Below are 16,170 nucleotides of genomic sequence, written 5' to 3'. Positions count from 1 at the left end.
CAGACCAAGCTTTCCGTCCTTCCATCCCGTCCAACGCCCCCCCCTCCCCCCCCGTCCTGTGTCCCCTGAGCAGGATTTCACCTTCTAACCTTGCACCTATCTCAACCATGATGCTGACCATGCTGGTTCTCCTACTGAGGTACAGACCCACCTCTCACTCTAGTTCCTGAAGCAGGCCTAGTGCTTCCTACTTAGGACTCCATCACCTGGTCAGGTTTTTAAGCAAAGTTGGAGGATTGTGGTGTAGGTACTGGACACCACTTGTTGGTGCTGGCACCCTGGATCACCAAAGCCCTCTGCTAGTTTCTCCTCATATCTGAAAATACATCAATGGAAAGGGTTTCACTGCCTTTGTGTTTGCAGATCTCCAACCTCTACCTGTATGACAGTGTCCTGATGTTGGCCAACGCCTTCCACCGGAAGCTGGAGGACCGCAAGTGGCACAGCATGGCCAGCCTGAATTGTATACGCAAGTCCACCAAGCCATGGAATGGAGGACGGTCCATGCTTGACACAATCAAAAAGGTGTGTGCGAGGGAACACCTGCTGGGCTAAGGCTGAAGACAGGCCTTCCGTTGCATATGCACACACACGTTGAGCAGGTGGTCTGAAGCTAAGTTCTCTGTGTGGTTACCCCGCAGGCCTGTCCTAGGCCTCTCTCCATGCCGCTCTTCCTTTTCCAGCATTGAGGGCTGGTGGGCTGGGCTTCATGGATATGCTGCATCATCATCATCATCATCATCATGATCATCATCATTATTATTATCATCTCTGTTTTTCTACAAGGAGATTGGACTTTAGAGAGGTTAAGTAACCCGCCCAAGGTCACAAGTAAGCAAACAATGGAGACCGCTGCCCAGCTCACAGGTGCCACTGTTCCTAAGAGAGGCTGTCTCAGTCAGCAGTGCATGTGCTCATCGCCCAGACCTTAGCTTGTGTGAGCATTTGTGTGTGTGTGAGCATTTGTGTGTGTGCACATGCATTCATTTATGGCATGTGGCCCACACTGAGGCGTGACACCAAGTTGGAAGGCTGGGTTTGGAGAGCATTGGGCAATCCATAGAAGACTTGTTAGAGTGGATTGGCTTTCAGAGGCTTCAGAAGAGCATTTAGGGGAGTCTATGGTGCTGAGGGCTGTGGTCACGGTCACGATAAATTGTGCGTGGTGTCATTAACAGCGAACATATTCTGGTGTTGGTTGAATCTACTGCAGCCGGGGCCGGAGCTGGGCCCCTCCTTGGCCAGTTCGGGCTCCGGGACTCTCCCAGCTTGCAGTCTGTGGGAGACCGAGGCTGGATGACACCCCCACCCTAGGCCTGAGGAGAGAAGGGGCTCCCCACAGGCTCCTTCTGCCATCTGCTCGCAGGGGGCCCACTGAGTGGCCAGAGAGGGGCAGGACTTCCACACCCACCACATCCCATCTGGGCCAGACACCGTGCTTTGTATACATTTCACCCCTTAACCCTTGCAGGCTCTGTGGCGTGGACCTGCTCTAATTAACCCCAGGCTGGAGGTGACAGGCGACGGCTTGCCCCAGGTGGCGCAGGCGGCGGGGCCAGGACTGGAGCTGGTGTGGGCCTCCGGTGTGCACGTTTGCTGCCCTGTAGCTTAGCACCCTGTGACCTCCCTCTTGGCTCTGGCAAAGGGCACCCCTGGAGCAGATCGCAAGGGAAGACCGTACGCTCCGGGGAGGTGGACACGAAGCCATCGTTCTTTGATCTCGTGGCTAGCGTGGTATGTGGCACAGCGCAGGCGCACTAATCATACTGCCCACGGGAGTGCCAAGGGCAAGCCTTAGGAATCTCCCCTGTGAGCAGAGGTCTGGGCGGCGGGGAGCCTACCCGGGGCTTCAGGACTGTGAGGAGCCCTGGCCTCATCACAGCCTCTCCACTGCTTCCTCAGGACCTCGGCTGTCCTCTTCTTGGCCATCCCTCCTTCCTCTTCTTTGTCGTCGGGATTCCATCCCTCACCTCATCCATATTTTCCTCAATGGGTTTTTCTTCTCTCCTGCAGGGCCACATCACTGGTCTCACGGGCGTGATGGAGTTTCGGGAGGACAGCTCAAATCCCTACGTCCAGTTTGAAATCCTGGGCACAACCTACAGTGAGACCTTTGGCAAAGACATGCGGAAGGTGAGTCTCCGCGTGCCTGCCTGCCTCTCCCCGGCGGCAGTGCCCCTGAGTGGGCTCCGAGCGGGCGCTAACCAGCACACGACGTCCCCTCCCCGTGATGCTGCTGTGCACGCTGGTGTTACGGGGCGTGGTGTGGAGAGGGCACGGGCGGTTCTGCTAACGCCATCTCAATACAGTGGGGCCCTGGCACCACCCGGTCCCGCTGCTTGGCCCTGGGCAGCCAGCCAGTGGCCGAGGCCGAGGCTGGAAGGTGCAACACGTTTTCCCAGAGCAGCTGAAATGCGCCCTACCGCAGGGCCAGGTGTCACGGTGGCTGAGGCAGGAGTCCGGGCTTGCAGCCAGCGTCTCCCAGATCTAAGACTGAGACAAAGCCACCAGTGAGACAATGGCCATGAGGAGAATGAGAAGCAGGGGGCAGTGGAGCCCAGTGGAGGGAGAAGGGAGAGGCAGACACGCTACTGCGTAGCTTAGGGTGGGATCGGGCTGTCTTATTTGGTGCTAATGCAAGTGGCAGGCCTGGGATCTCGTTGTCTCTTCCCCCTCTCCCTGCTGAAGGAGCAAAGACGAGGGTGTGGGAGGAGGCAGCCCTTGCCCGGAGGTGGAACCCCCAAGGTTAAGGGGAGGCTTGTGAAGTCAGGGATCTAATGGGTACGGGGACAGAGAGGTCGCTGCAGCAAGCAGGGGTTGGAACAGCTGTCCTAGAACCCCAGATGTGGCTCCTGTGAGCCAGCACGGAGCTGATGTGAGCTGGCAGCCCTGGCCGCCCGCTGGCTCATGTGCACTCCTAGAGTGGACCACATGGAAGGCCCGCGTGTTTGTCGGGGCCTTACCCGCTGGCATATGCTCAGGCGTAGGCTCATGCAACCACACGCATGGAGAGCCTGGCTGGCTGGGGTCCACGTGCAAGGTGGGAACTGGGGAGCTCCGGCCCATCTTTGAACGGAAGGTGAGGTCACAGGACGGTCGTGTAAATCATGGCAGGTCGAATAATTGGTTGTGATGCAGCAGTGATGCTTTGGCACTCAGAGGTTTATTGGTGGCATCATAAAGCGTGTTGGCCATGATGGTGTGATACCCCGGGGGTGCCAAGGTGAGATGTGTGATGTCGGGGGCGTCAGGGATGACGCGTGATATCCATCAGGGACACCTGGGGGTGTGGGGCTTGGTGGGGGTTGTTCGGGACGGCAACAGAAATGGGCTTGTGTTGGGACTCCCAGCCTGGTAAGGAGCAATCAGAGTCAGGGGGCCTCTGAGTCCCTCCATACAAGGGGCTTGCAGAGCGTAGCTACCTGCTGAGGTGGCTGTTGCCTCTGCACTTGCCTCCATCCTGCAGGGGTCCCCCCAACCCCAGGCCCTGCCAGCCGGCTCCCTTGCCACCTCCACAGCAGCGTCCCACCGTCATGGGGGGTTGGCCTTGGGGGTGCCTGCCTGCCAGGGCCTGGGAGCCCGAGAGGCACGGCGCCCTGCACCCCCTTTTCCAGGTGTCCGGGCCTTCCCCGTTGCCGTGGCAACGCTCCTCCAGGACCCGAAGCCACTGGGAGCTGGAGTCGCTCCATGCGAGGAGCTCCGGAGAGCAATAGGCCCGCCTGTAATTGAGTTGCAAGGGAAGCTGATTTTCAAGTGGGCTTTATTTTAAAACGTATCCTTTTGTCATTTTAAAATCTGACCTTAATAACTGCATATCCCAGTTGTTATCTGTCTGCCTGGCGGCTTATCTCGGTTAAGGAGAAGTTATCTGGAAAGCAGGGAATGGGATTTGCCACAGCAAATGTTGGTTATTCAGGCCCGTGGTGCATCCAAGCGAGGTCCGGGAGGTTTCGGGGTGAAGCCAGGCAAGGGGATTGGGACAGAGGGTGTCGCCGGTCCAGAGCAGCATTTGAAGGCAGGACTGAGCTCCAGTCGCCGGTGGAAGACGGGGCCGTGCAGGCGAGGGCTGGGAATTGGGGGTGACCTAAATGCGACGTTTAGGGCAGGCCGCAGGATGGAGGGCAGGGCTAGGGTCCCGAAGCACCCAAAGGCGGTACAAGGGTCATTCGTCCTAAGGAGGCAGGGGCAACCCCGAGGAAGGCCCTCAGGGGCACGTCCCTGGCTGTGCCCCGTTCCAGATGGCTGGAGGAGCCAATGGGGCTGATGCGTCGACGCTGTCGCGTTGGAGCGGAGTCGGGCTCTCTGTGAAGACGACCTACGTCCCAATATGTGTCTATACCCTGATCGCTTCCTCTCCGTCGACATGTATCTAATTTCTCCGTGTTACGTATCACGGGGTCTATTGTGAGCTACGTAACTTGTCGGTATTGGGTGCGTGCACGTGTGTGTATGCGCGTGCGTGCGTGTCGATGTGGCTGTAAGTGTACGTGGGTGCGGAGAAGTCTGCAAACAGCTATAGGGAGACGAGCAAACAGGCCCAACAACAAAAACCAAGTAGCTTCCTTAAGATTTAAACCAAGAGGAACTGTTTAAATTAGGGAGCAAATGGATGTTTTCTTGAAGCAAATGCTCTGGAGGGAAATCTCAGGGAGGGTGAGTCACCCGGACGTTTTAGATTAAGTGGCACCGAGAGGCTGCGGATTACTCAGCCCGTCCAAAGCGGGGAGGGGTCGGCAATGGCCCTTCGCTGCAGGGTGCTGGACAAACACTAATTAAATTATCTCATCCAGGAAGTGCGTTCTGGTTGAGGGACGCCGGGTGGCAAAATCAAAGGTCTGTGTCACCAGCCTGCTGTGCAACTCCAGGCAAAACATCCATCTTCCCCGGGTTCTGCGTGGAGCCGTCTGGCCCCCGTGATCGCCACACAACCCCGCAGGGGGCAGGCTTTGCTGGCAAGTCGCGTCAGGCTCCCACGGGACTCAGCCCGGCGTTTGTCCTGGGGGGACATGCTTGCTGCTGTCACAGCTCCGCAGGCCTCTCCTTGGTTTTCTCTGTGTCCAGACAGAGGTCAGCAGCGGGGAGCCCCCCGGGCCTACCCAGGCAAATGTCCTTGGCTGATAATGTGAGCTGGGGCAGGGTGCTTGGAAGCCTCCCCAACCCCTGCCCTCGCCCCTGTAGGGAGGTTTCCAAGGTGGGGGGGCATGGGCAGCTGGGCAGCAAGGAAGGGAGCAGGGCACAAACTCGTGAGCATCTGTGAACAAAGGGGCCTTGCAAGCCCGGTGTGTCACTGACCCGGGTCCCTTGCGTCCCTCCTGGCCCCGCCTCTCCTGAGCTCCTGCAGCCGCTTCCCTCCTCCGCTCCTCCGTGTTTTCAGATGGGGCCTGCAGATGCCCGAGCCTCCTGATTGAACCGAGGGGCCATCAGTCGTCATGATGACCCTGATGCGGCCCTTGGCCCTGAGCCCCGTCCTGTGTTCCGCGGGCCCTCGCTTCTGGCAGCGGGGCCCTACCCCTTCCCTGTGCAGCCTACTTCCGACCTCATGAAAGCAGAGGCTTGCAGGCGGGCTTCGAGGATGGCCCTCCACCTTGACGCGCCCCGGACCCCCGCGCCTCACCATCACAAGTGCCCAAGCCTGGGGCCCGAGGCAGGAGGAGGCCTCTGTGTGCCCAGCATATCCACTCTCTGTAAAGACCAAGGAGAGTGTGCCGGGAACTTGGGCTCAGATGAAATTGTGTTTTTAGGACATTTTTGGTGTGATTAAAGGAGGAAGGAAAACAAGGTTGCCCCCCCTCCCGCCCCCTGCCCTGTAAGCATGACTTGCCTGCAGTATAGCACCAGCCACGGCCTTGCAGGAACATTGTTCCATGACCTGGTTGCTGAGGATGTCCACCCTGTTCCGTCCTGATGATACTCATGCAGGAGACTCGTTCCCTTGTACCGACGCGGAGTCCCTGCTGTACTGATGTCCAGGAGAAACGGCCAACTGCCTGGATGAAGGCCCTTTGAACCTCATTTCCCACGGGCGCCTCCACCTGATTCACGGTCTCTTTGGCCAGGAGGTGGGGAAGGGGGCGAGAGGCATTGGGGGAGCCTGTGAGTTTGCTCTGGGTGTTGGCATTCCAGGGCGAAGAGCGCTCTGCCGAGAGGACAGGCCCGCCTCTGCTCCCTGAGACAGTGGGATCCAGTTAGAACCAAGAGGCTGAGATGGAATTTAGACCAGTGTCTCCAAGCTTTTCTTTACTCCTAGAAAGTCTGTTCCAGCAGAATCGAACTGGAACCCGACACGTCCAACAGCTGTAGAAGCAGACACGTGCTGGTTGCAGTAGGGGGTGGGGCCTGGGATCCAGGGTCCTGAGGCTCCCCCGTACCCTCGCCCCCGTCCCGAGTATCTCTGCAGTTTTCTGGGCAGCGCCATGTGGGAGACTGAGGCCCAGAGACTGGGAGGACTCAGTCACACAGCACCGCAAGCACGTGGCTGTGCGGGGGCTGGAAGGCGGGTTTCCCGAGGGCCTCAGAGCCCAGGACCCCCTCGCTCCACTCAGTCCGCCTCCCACCCCATCCTCCTATCGCCCCGCCCTACCTGCCCCCACAAAGCCAGCAGTCAGGCCTCAGAGCCCACCCTCCCGTCGGTGTGGAGCCCGCGGATGTCTCACCGATGCCCTCGGCTCAGCCTCCCAGCAGTGACCCAGAGGGGAGGGCGGCCTTTGTTCTCCTCTGACAGCTCAGGACGCTTCTTCTATCTTCTCTGTCAATGTCCATCTTCATGATGTCCAAAGCTGGCTTTGGACAGGAATCAAATGCCCTCCTCGACGTCCTGTTCCTGGGCAGGCCTTGAGGCTGCTAATTCACAAAGTGCTAATTGCTCATCATGTAGTGCTCGTCGCCATAGGACCCACAGGATGCACAGGTGTGTCGCTAGCATCCTCACCCAGGTCTCCTGCGCCGCCTTACAAACCTTCCCACCTTCTCAGGCTCCGGAGCCTGTGGGCGGCGAGGCCAGGGGGGAAGAGGCAGCAGCCAGGAGACGGGATAGCTCTGGTGGTGATGTGGGGGCTGCACTTGGAGCGCAGGTGGGATCCTGTACCCGGTGGCCCCACATCCGCTACCAGGAGCCGCATGGTGGCCTTGGCGAAGAAGAAGGGGAGGTGGGCTGTGGCAGGACTGGGAGTCTCCAGCCTGAGGGGATTGTGCAGTGTCTCTATTAAGCTGCTCTGAGAGAGGCTCCCAGCTGTGCGCAGTGAGTCACAGAAGAGACATAAACTTCAGTCTCTTCGTGGATTAGCATTCTTGCAGCGTATTTCCCGAGTAAAATGTCAACCGTTCCGAACCCTTGTGCAGAACCACTTTCCACGGAGCTGAGAACCAAAACAAACCCTGCCGCTGCATCTGAGCAGAGGGATAAGGAGGAGATACGATTAAGTAGTTCATTTTAAGTGCGTTTATCACTTCGTTTTGAGGAGAGCATCAATACATGCTCATTTAGGGCAGAATGATCAGAAAACACAGATAAATGAAAAGAAGAATGTAAAAGTCAGCTGTCATCTCTGAACCAACAAATAAATACCGTTAGCATTTCTGGTGCATTTACCTTCTTTATTATTTTCTTTCTTTTTTTCCCTTGCTCTGTACATAGAGATACAGAGAGTGATTTGTATATTTATCAAATTGCTATTTATTGTGCATCCATTTTATATCCTGACTTTCTACTTAAGGCTGTATTGGGAGCATTTTTTTTTCATTCTTTCATTCTTTACTGGGATTTTTAATGGAAATACATTCCTCAGCTTACAGGGAGCCATCACTTATTTTATCTTCCTATATGATGACTGTTTAAGGCATTTATGCCATATTATCATGGAATAAGGTAGTAATGAACATCCAAAATATAGGCAGCTTCCTTGCACTTATATCTGTTTCCTTCTACTTTTTAAGAAGTGGAATTACCAAACCAAGAATAATAATTTTTTTAAAGTTCTTTATATTGTTGATACCTATTTTCAAATTGATTACAGAAAAGTATAATCATTTGCACATAGTCTCTGTTGCATCCTGTGCTCAAAACATTGAGTGACATAGTAAACGTTTTTACTCATTTGGTAGCAGTGTGGAAACATAATATTGATAAATTTGCATCTCTGTGGGATTTCGCATTTAAAAATGTAGTCATTGGTCAGTTGCATTTCACATTTTTGTAAACTGCATCTCAGGTCCTTTGCTCTTTTATATCGGGGATGAAGTTTTTTCTTGTCCAGTCCTATAACCTGTCTTTCAGAAGGGGGTTGATAGTTATTTGTGTCGAATATTTTGTTCCCATGAATTGTTTGCCTTTGAAGAAAATAATGTCACACAGGGACATTTAACAATTTATGTATTTGCATTTTTTAGAAAGTCATTTCTAATTCTCAAAGTAGATGCTCTTCATCCATACTTTCTTCTAGTATATTTACGGTTTGGTTTTACTTCAGTGTAACCTGCCGTCTACTTGGGACTGATCTGGGGTAAACTGTGATGCGGTGACCTAGCTTTTACATTTTTCAGTACTGATCTCCTTCCCTTTCTGTCCAGGAACCCTCCCTTTCCCTGTTGACTTGAATGTTGCATCTATCCCGTGTGCTGCCGAATTTCCCAGATCTTGCCATTGATTTTTAAAACATTCTTAGGCCCGTTTCTTCCCTTTGCTCTCCGCTTAAATTTAATCAGTCTTTGCACACTTTTAGAACGTACTTGTCTGCAAGGAACAGAATGCTCATCTCGAGTGGATTCAACAAGAAGGAGGACTTATTATCTCACATAAAAAGAGGCCTGGAGCTAGGGTAGCTCCAGAGTTGGCCAAGGCAGACGTTCTGTGCCCAGATCAAAGGCCCGGGTCTTTTTCATCTCCCTACTTGGTGATCCTCAGGGCGTAGTCTGAGCTGTCTTCATGATTTCAGGATGGCTGTGGTAGTTACAGCTGTCCTACCAGAAAGACAGTAGCAAGTGGAAGGAGAGGCCTGTTTTCTTTCTGTGTGTCATTTCCTTTTTTTTTTTTTTTAAGATTTTATTTATTTATTCATGAGAGACACATAGAGAGAGAGAGGCAGAGACATAGGCAGAGGGAGAAGTAGGCCCCTCACCGGGAGCCCGACGTGGGACTCATCCCAGGTCTCCAGGATCATGCCCTGGGCCGATTGAGCCACCCGGCTGCCCGTTGTTTCCTTTTATAAATGAGGAGACCTCTCCCAGGAGTTGAGCCTGGCCACCTGTTTTTATAGAATGACGGTCTTACTTTTTTTGTTATTACAGGTGAGGTTTTCCAGCTACATATGTATGTGACACTGACCTATGGTTTCCCTCTCAGGTGCTTTTGTTCAACCCACGTTAGGCTTGTACACCCTGCTTAACGTGGGTAGAGAATCGCTTGTAGGGACACAGCTCTTGAGAGCTGGAAATGATTTAACTTGCAAAATTACTTGGGCTAGTTGTTGGGTCTTGGAGCTATTACTTTGCTATCTTGGAAATTCTTTCCTAGTTTCTACATTTCTTTGAGTAATTTTTAGTAATCTGCTTTACAGGAAGTCTTGTATAACCCCGACATTTTCCAATTCATGACTGAAACTCTGTACAATATTGGCAAATAATTTTAAAAGGATCTATCGGTTGAAATAGGCCTCTTTCCATTGCTCCTGTTCTGTATTTGTGTTGTCTCTCTTTGTGGCTTGATTAGCTAGACACAAGGTTTTTTATTGATCTTTTTCAAAGAACTAGGTCTGATTTGTTTAATCAATTCTGTTGTATCTTATGTTTCTCTAATTAATTGATTTGTTTTTCTTCCCGTCTCCCTGCTACCTTGTGTTTGCTTTATTGTTAATTTTTAGACTTATTATAGGAGGTATCTGATGATTTATTCTTTCCAGTTTTGGAATGCTCCCTATTTTATTCTGAATATCGTTGTAGCTGAATCTTAGTGGTTTTTCTAATGTGAACTGACATGTAACACTCATACAGAAAAGGGCCTAAAACCCTGAGTAAATCACAGTGTGTGTTCCAAAAGTGGACGTACCCACGCAGTCTGCACCCACATCAAGAAACAGGACGTTCTCAGTGACTACAGGGGTTGCCCTTGTGCCCCCTTCCCATCACTACACCCACAGGCAGAAACACTATTGACGTCCAAAGCACACGCTCCGCACACTTTTGCCTTCTTTTGACCAACATCATGTTTGTGAGATTCACTATTACTGTTGTATATACTTTAGTTCATTCATTCTTACTGTGTTTAAAAATGTAGGTTTTATTATTATTCCGGTATGGTGAGGACAACAGATCCAGAGATGCCTACCGTTGAAAGACAGTTTGTTACAGTTCCTAAGAAGTGGGCACATGCCCCAGCACCACATGGGGCTGCAAGGGGAAGCACCAGGGTCGGTCAGGCCACAGAGGGAGCCGGAGAAAGAGCTTTTATCATGGTTTTTGTGGGAATGAATAGGTGAGGCCGTGCAAACAGGCTCAGGTCCAGGTAGTTTGAATTGACGTAATGTCAGTGGGCTCTGGAGTTTACGGGTTGCCCCTAGCTGCCTGCTGGCTCACCCTACGGTGAGGGCAGAGGAGTAGTGGCTCAGAGTGGAGGAGCTCCATGAAGCAGGTGTTGGGGCGGGGGTGGGGTGGGGGGGCAGCAGGCTCTGGATTGGTTAGTCTGCACTAGGAAGGCGCACCTGCCAGAGAGTCATTTCCTGAATTGGCTAGCCCTGGGAGGAGCAGCCTCTCCTAGGATTAGCGAGACCCTAGGTAGCAAAGCTTTAGAAACACAGAAATGAAGAAGACGTGATTAATATACTCTGCCTTTTATGACTATTTCCCACTCGGTTTATGTGTTCCATTGTTGAAGACACTTGAGTTGTTTGCAGATTTTATCTATTACCAATAATACTGCTATGAATATTCTTAGATACATCTTTTTGAAGACATATATATGTCTTTCTGTTGGGTATATACCTGAGAGCGGAATTGCTAAGTCAAAAGATAATGTGTATGATTAACAGATACTGCCAAACACTGATCTAAAATACTTGTTTTCGGGCACCAGGGTGGCTCAGTGGTTGGGTGTCTGCCTTTAGCTCAGGGCATGACCTTGGGGTCCTGGGATCGAGTCCTGCATTGGGCTCCCTGCAGGGAGCCTGGTTCTCCCTCTGCCTGTGTCTCCGCCTCTCTCTCTCTGTGTCTCTTCATGAATAAATAAATAAATAAATAAATAAATAAATAAATAAATAAAATCTTTAAAAAATATATAAAATAAAATATATACTTGTTAACAGTTTACATTCCTAGGTTGGTTCCTAAGAGTTTCCCTGATGCTTCACTGACCCTCAGGGAACTAACACGGGTTGTAAGTCTTTACACATTAGCCATTCTGGTGGGTGGGCAATGGTGTTTCACTGTGGCGATTTTATTTCCATGATGATTGATGATGTTGAGCTCCTTTCCATGTGTTTTCTAGTCATTTGGAGATCTCCTTTGTGAGGTGCCTGTTCAAACAGTCTTCATGCCCTTTTCTTTTTACAATTTGGCTTTTGGCCTTTTCCTTAGTGATTTGTAGGTGAACTAGATATATGTCCTTTACAAATATGTATTGGAATTGTTTTCACATGCTGTTCCTTGCCTCTCTAATGCTCTTCAATGCCATCTTTTAATGCATAGAAATTCTGAATTTTAATGCAGTTCAATTTATCCAATATACTATTTTTTTTTCCTATTTGTGTACTGCATTTGGTGGGCTGTTTAAAAATGCGAACCTATTTAAGAACATAGAGCTGTCATCCTATATTTTCTTTTAAATATGTTCTTGTCTTAAACTGCTCATTTTTATCTGCATTACATCTGGAATTGATCTCTGTGCAATGTGTGTTTCAAAGCTAGATGCATTCAAAAAAATACAGATACTTGATTGGCCCAGTACCATTTATTGAAAGAATAAACTCTTTCCTACTGCTTTGCCATATTACTTTTCTTAGAGGTCAGGTAACTGTATATTGTGAGTCTGGTTATGGACATTCTCTTCCATTTCATTTGGTCATTTGCATCTATATCTGTATCATACTGTTCTAATAATTAAAGTTTTTCTTCTTTTTTTTTTAAAGAGAGCATGTAAGCGGGGGTGGGGGGGCAGAGGCATAAAGAGAGAGAATTTTAAGCAGGATCCATACCGAGCAGTGAGCCCAATGCAGGGCTCAATTCCATAACCCTGAGATCATGACCTGAGATGAAATCAAGAGTTGGACACATAACTGACTGAACCACCCAGGCGCCCCAATAATCATAGTTTTATAATAGCTCTTGAGGGATGATAGTGTAAGTCCTCTAGCTTTCTTCTTTTTTTCAAGATAGACTTGATTATATGTGGCCCTTTGCATTTCCTCAGACATTTTAAAATTAGATTTTTCTTTTTGTGAGAAAAATTTAGGATATTGATTGAGATTGCATGGACTCTAGATCAACTTAGGGAGAATTGACACCTGACCAACATTGAGTAACATACTCTGCCCCTCGATTCATTTAGCTCTTCTTGAATTTCTCTCAGGAAAGCTTTGTAGTTTTAACTGCAGAGATCTTGAATAAATTTTGCTTGATTTTTCCCCATATATTAATATTTGTGGTTATCTTATAGATAGTATACATTCAAATTTGTTTTCCTGCTTGTTTGTTGCGTGTATGTAGAAATGTTATGGGTTTTGTGTATTAAACTTACTTTTGGTAAACCAGTCACTGATTTATTCTAATAGTTTGCCTGTAGATTCTTAAGAATTTCTATTTATATAGTCACATCATGTATTCAAAATGAGAGTGATTTTTTCTTTACCATTTTTATGACTTTCATTCCTTTCTCTTTCCTTATTGCATTACTTAGGGTATTTAGTTCAAGTTGAATTAATGGAGTGATAGTGGGCATTCTTATTCTGTTCTTCATCTCAGAGGACAGCTTTTTATAATGCACAATTTTACATCATGTTTGCTACATATTTTTAGTAGCTGCCTATTTTAAGATTGAGAAAATTCAGGACACCTGGGTGGCTCAGCGGTTGAGCATCTGCCTTTGGTTCAGGTCGTGATCCTGGGTCCAGAGATTGAGTCCCGCATTGGGCTCCCCACAGGGAGCCTGCTTCTCCCTCTGTTTGTGTCTCTGCTTCTCTCTGTGTGTCTCTCATGATGAATAAATGGAATCTTAAAAAAATTGTGAACATTCCCCTGAGTTCTTGGCTTGCTAACAGTTTTGTCAAGAAGGCATATTAATCCCGTCAAAGTCTCTTTTACATCTATCAAGATAATTATATAATTTATATTTTCACTTTTTCCTGTAAATATGGTTAAGTTACATTGACTGATTTTTTTTTGCCTTTTTCATGCTGCTTATTATTTCTCTTTTCTATACCAGTTCTATACCTTGCTGTTTTGATTCTTATCATTTTATAATATGTTCCATTATTTGGAAAGGTTGGTACCGTCTGATTTCTCTTTCTTTTCAGAATATTCTCCTTTACATTAAGCTTTTATGTTGAGATTAACATAATTCCCATTCAGTTGTAAGAAATAATAGAGATCCAGAGATCTAGTATGCCCTTATTGAGTTTCCCCCAGTGGTGATGCCCTGTAATACTTATGTACAATAACAACCAGGATATTGATATTGATACAGGTTATGAATCTGATTCAGTTTTAGATTTCCTCAGTTCCATTTGTACTTGTGCACGTGTGTGTGTGTGTGTGTGTGTGTGTGTTTGCTCTGGGCATTACTATATACATGTGTGACTTATGATATGTCTACTCATATCACCATTCTGTCATATCAAGTGACGTCTGGGAATCTTACTTTCATTTAGGTCCTTTTTCCTTCTTCACTTTTAACTATTACTGTCTTGCATATCAGATGGTATTATAATTTATCTTTTAATCATCAAATATGATTTATAAAACTCACGAGGAGGACAGCCTATTGCATATACTCATATCTATGGTCTTTTTGCTCTTCTTTCATCTTTCTGATGCTCCAATAACTAATTTATCCTTTCCTTTTTGTTTAATAAACTTCCTTTGGCAATCTTTAAGGATCTGCTAGCCACACGTTCTTTTAGTTTTCCTTCATCTGATCATGTCTTTATTTCCTCTTCATCCCTGAAAGATAGTTTTGCCAGATATAGAATTTGTGGAGGAGAGTCCTCTTTTCCCTCTGGAGAAGTGAGAAGTGGAGAAATGTTGTGCCATTTCCTACTGGCCTCCATGGTTTCAGATGAGGAATTCACATGTCATGTCACTTGACTTTCTTCTTCATAGCTTCTCTCTGGATGCTTTAAAGATTTTATTTTTCATCTTTAGTTTTCAGAAGTTTTATCATGATGCCTCTTGATATGGATTTCTTTGAATTTATCCTGTTTGCAGTTCCTGTGTTCTTGACTCAGATTTATATGTCTTTTGTGAAATTCAGGAAATTGCTAACAATACTCTTTCAGCCCCCACTCTTTCTTTTCTCCTTCCAGGATTCCAGTGGAATGAAATTTAGGTTTTTTTTGTCCTCCAAGTCCCTAGCTGAGATCCTATTCATCCCTTTTTCAGTCTATTTTCTCTCTGCTGCTCATGTTGGGTTCATTTCATTGCTCTGTTCTCCAGTTGTGGATTGTATTTCCTGTCATTTAAATTCTATGATTGATTCCATCCAGTGGCTTTTAAATTTTTGTTATTATATTTTTTCCAGTGGCATGGCTTCCTTTTCATTCTATTTTATACTCTCTTTGCTGAGATTTTCTACCTTTTTTTGCATTTGTTTCAAGAGAATTTGTAATTGCTTGTTGCAGCATTTTTATGATGACATTTAAAATCCTTATCAGATAATTCTGACATCTGATCTTCTAGTCTTAGCACTAGTTGCTTTTTCTCAACCAAATTGTGATTTTTGCTGGTTCTTGGCATGATGGGTAATTTATTTATTATATTCTGAACATTGTGGTAATTATCTTAGGAGGCTATGTTCTATTTAAATCTTTTTATTTTATTAGGGAGTTACCCTCTTTAGTTTTGGCACACAAGTCTGTACTACTTTTCTCTGCTGGGCTTCCAATGATTACTTAATTTTAAGGGCTGATATTGTTTTGTTCTGCTTTTGGTGTTTATCTGGTGCTTTGGGGGCTTCTTTTGTTTCCTCTTCATGCTGCCTGGGAAGAGCGAATGAGTTTCTCTAGGATGGGTCACCTGGTACCTCTTGTCCAAGGAAGGGAGTCTCTGGCCTATGAAGGTGAGGACCACTTCCCAAGCTGGACATTTGTGGTGGGATCATCCTGTCTCTGAGGAATGGAAGGCACTTCTCTGGCTGAGCCTTGATTATTGTGGCAGGATTCACCCTGTTAATGCTGTCAGGGGAGGTGGGGATTCTCGGGCCCATGGGGACACAGAGGCCTCATGGATTGGGCACTGGTGGAATCACCCCTGTTGGTTTTGCCCAACTGCCCAAGTAGCTCGTGGTGGGTTAGGGGAGGTGCATGCTGACACGGAAGGGAAGGATTTCCTAGGCTGTGCCATTTGTTGCCAGAAGAACTTCTAAAGGATTTCCCTGTCAGGTGCTTCTGGGCTGGGCTGGCTGGGGAAGAATTAACCTCCTCAGGCTACCTCCTGTGGCTATGTTGGGAGTTCCCAATTCCAGGCCTGAGAGGCTTTCTTCTGGTGTTTGGGGACCAAAAGGCACTCTGCCACTGTGTGCTTCCAGTCCTGAGCTCCCTAGCCCATTTTTGTCCTCCTCTCCCTATCTTTCCAAGGTCTCCTTTGGTTGCCTCTTGCATCATGTCCAGGGATTCCAATTGTACTTATTTTACTATGATTTGTTATTCTTTTCAATGGCTTCTTGATATGTTTGGTTACATAATTTATTTTTGTTTTTCTTCTTTTCATTTAAAGCTACTGATATCCTTTTCAATATAGTATAATTCTAGACTTTTGATTGGTGGCATTTTGTCTATTTACATTCTAAGAAATGGCTAATCTATTTGGGCTTATGGCCATCATTTCCAATTTATTTTCTATTTGATCTACATGCTTCATATTCTTTTTTCTTTTTTTGCCTTGACATTGTTTATTTTTATTTTTTTAATGTGGTTTATTTTTAAAAAATTACTTTATTTTCTCTCTCATAACTGTTGAACCTACATGTATTTT

At 47.7% G+C, this 16,170-nt stretch overlaps 1 protein-coding gene across 3 annotated transcripts in view; it reads left to right on the top strand.

Annotated features, from left to right (window-relative positions):
- GRID1 (glutamate ionotropic receptor delta type subunit 1) overlaps positions 1 to 16,170 on the top strand; it is a 638,858-nt gene that overhangs the window by 435,406 nt on the left and 187,282 nt on the right. For all 3 annotated transcript variants that reach the window (XM_072823838.1, XM_072823837.1, XM_072823839.1), the window contains 2 exons: positions 364 to 525; positions 2,014 to 2,133. In XM_072823838.1, the coding sequence (XP_072679939.1) occupies positions 364 to 525; positions 2,014 to 2,133 (282 nt within the window). The remainder of the gene's footprint in view (positions 1 to 363; positions 526 to 2,013; positions 2,134 to 16,170) is intronic.

This window comes from Canis lupus, chromosome 4, assembly GCF_048164855.1.
Source record: "Canis lupus baileyi chromosome 4, mCanLup2.hap1, whole genome shotgun sequence".
NCBI classification, from domain to species: Eukaryota; Metazoa; Chordata; class Mammalia; order Carnivora; family Canidae; genus Canis; species Canis lupus.
This window is presented reverse-complemented; position numbering and strand designations above follow the sequence as displayed.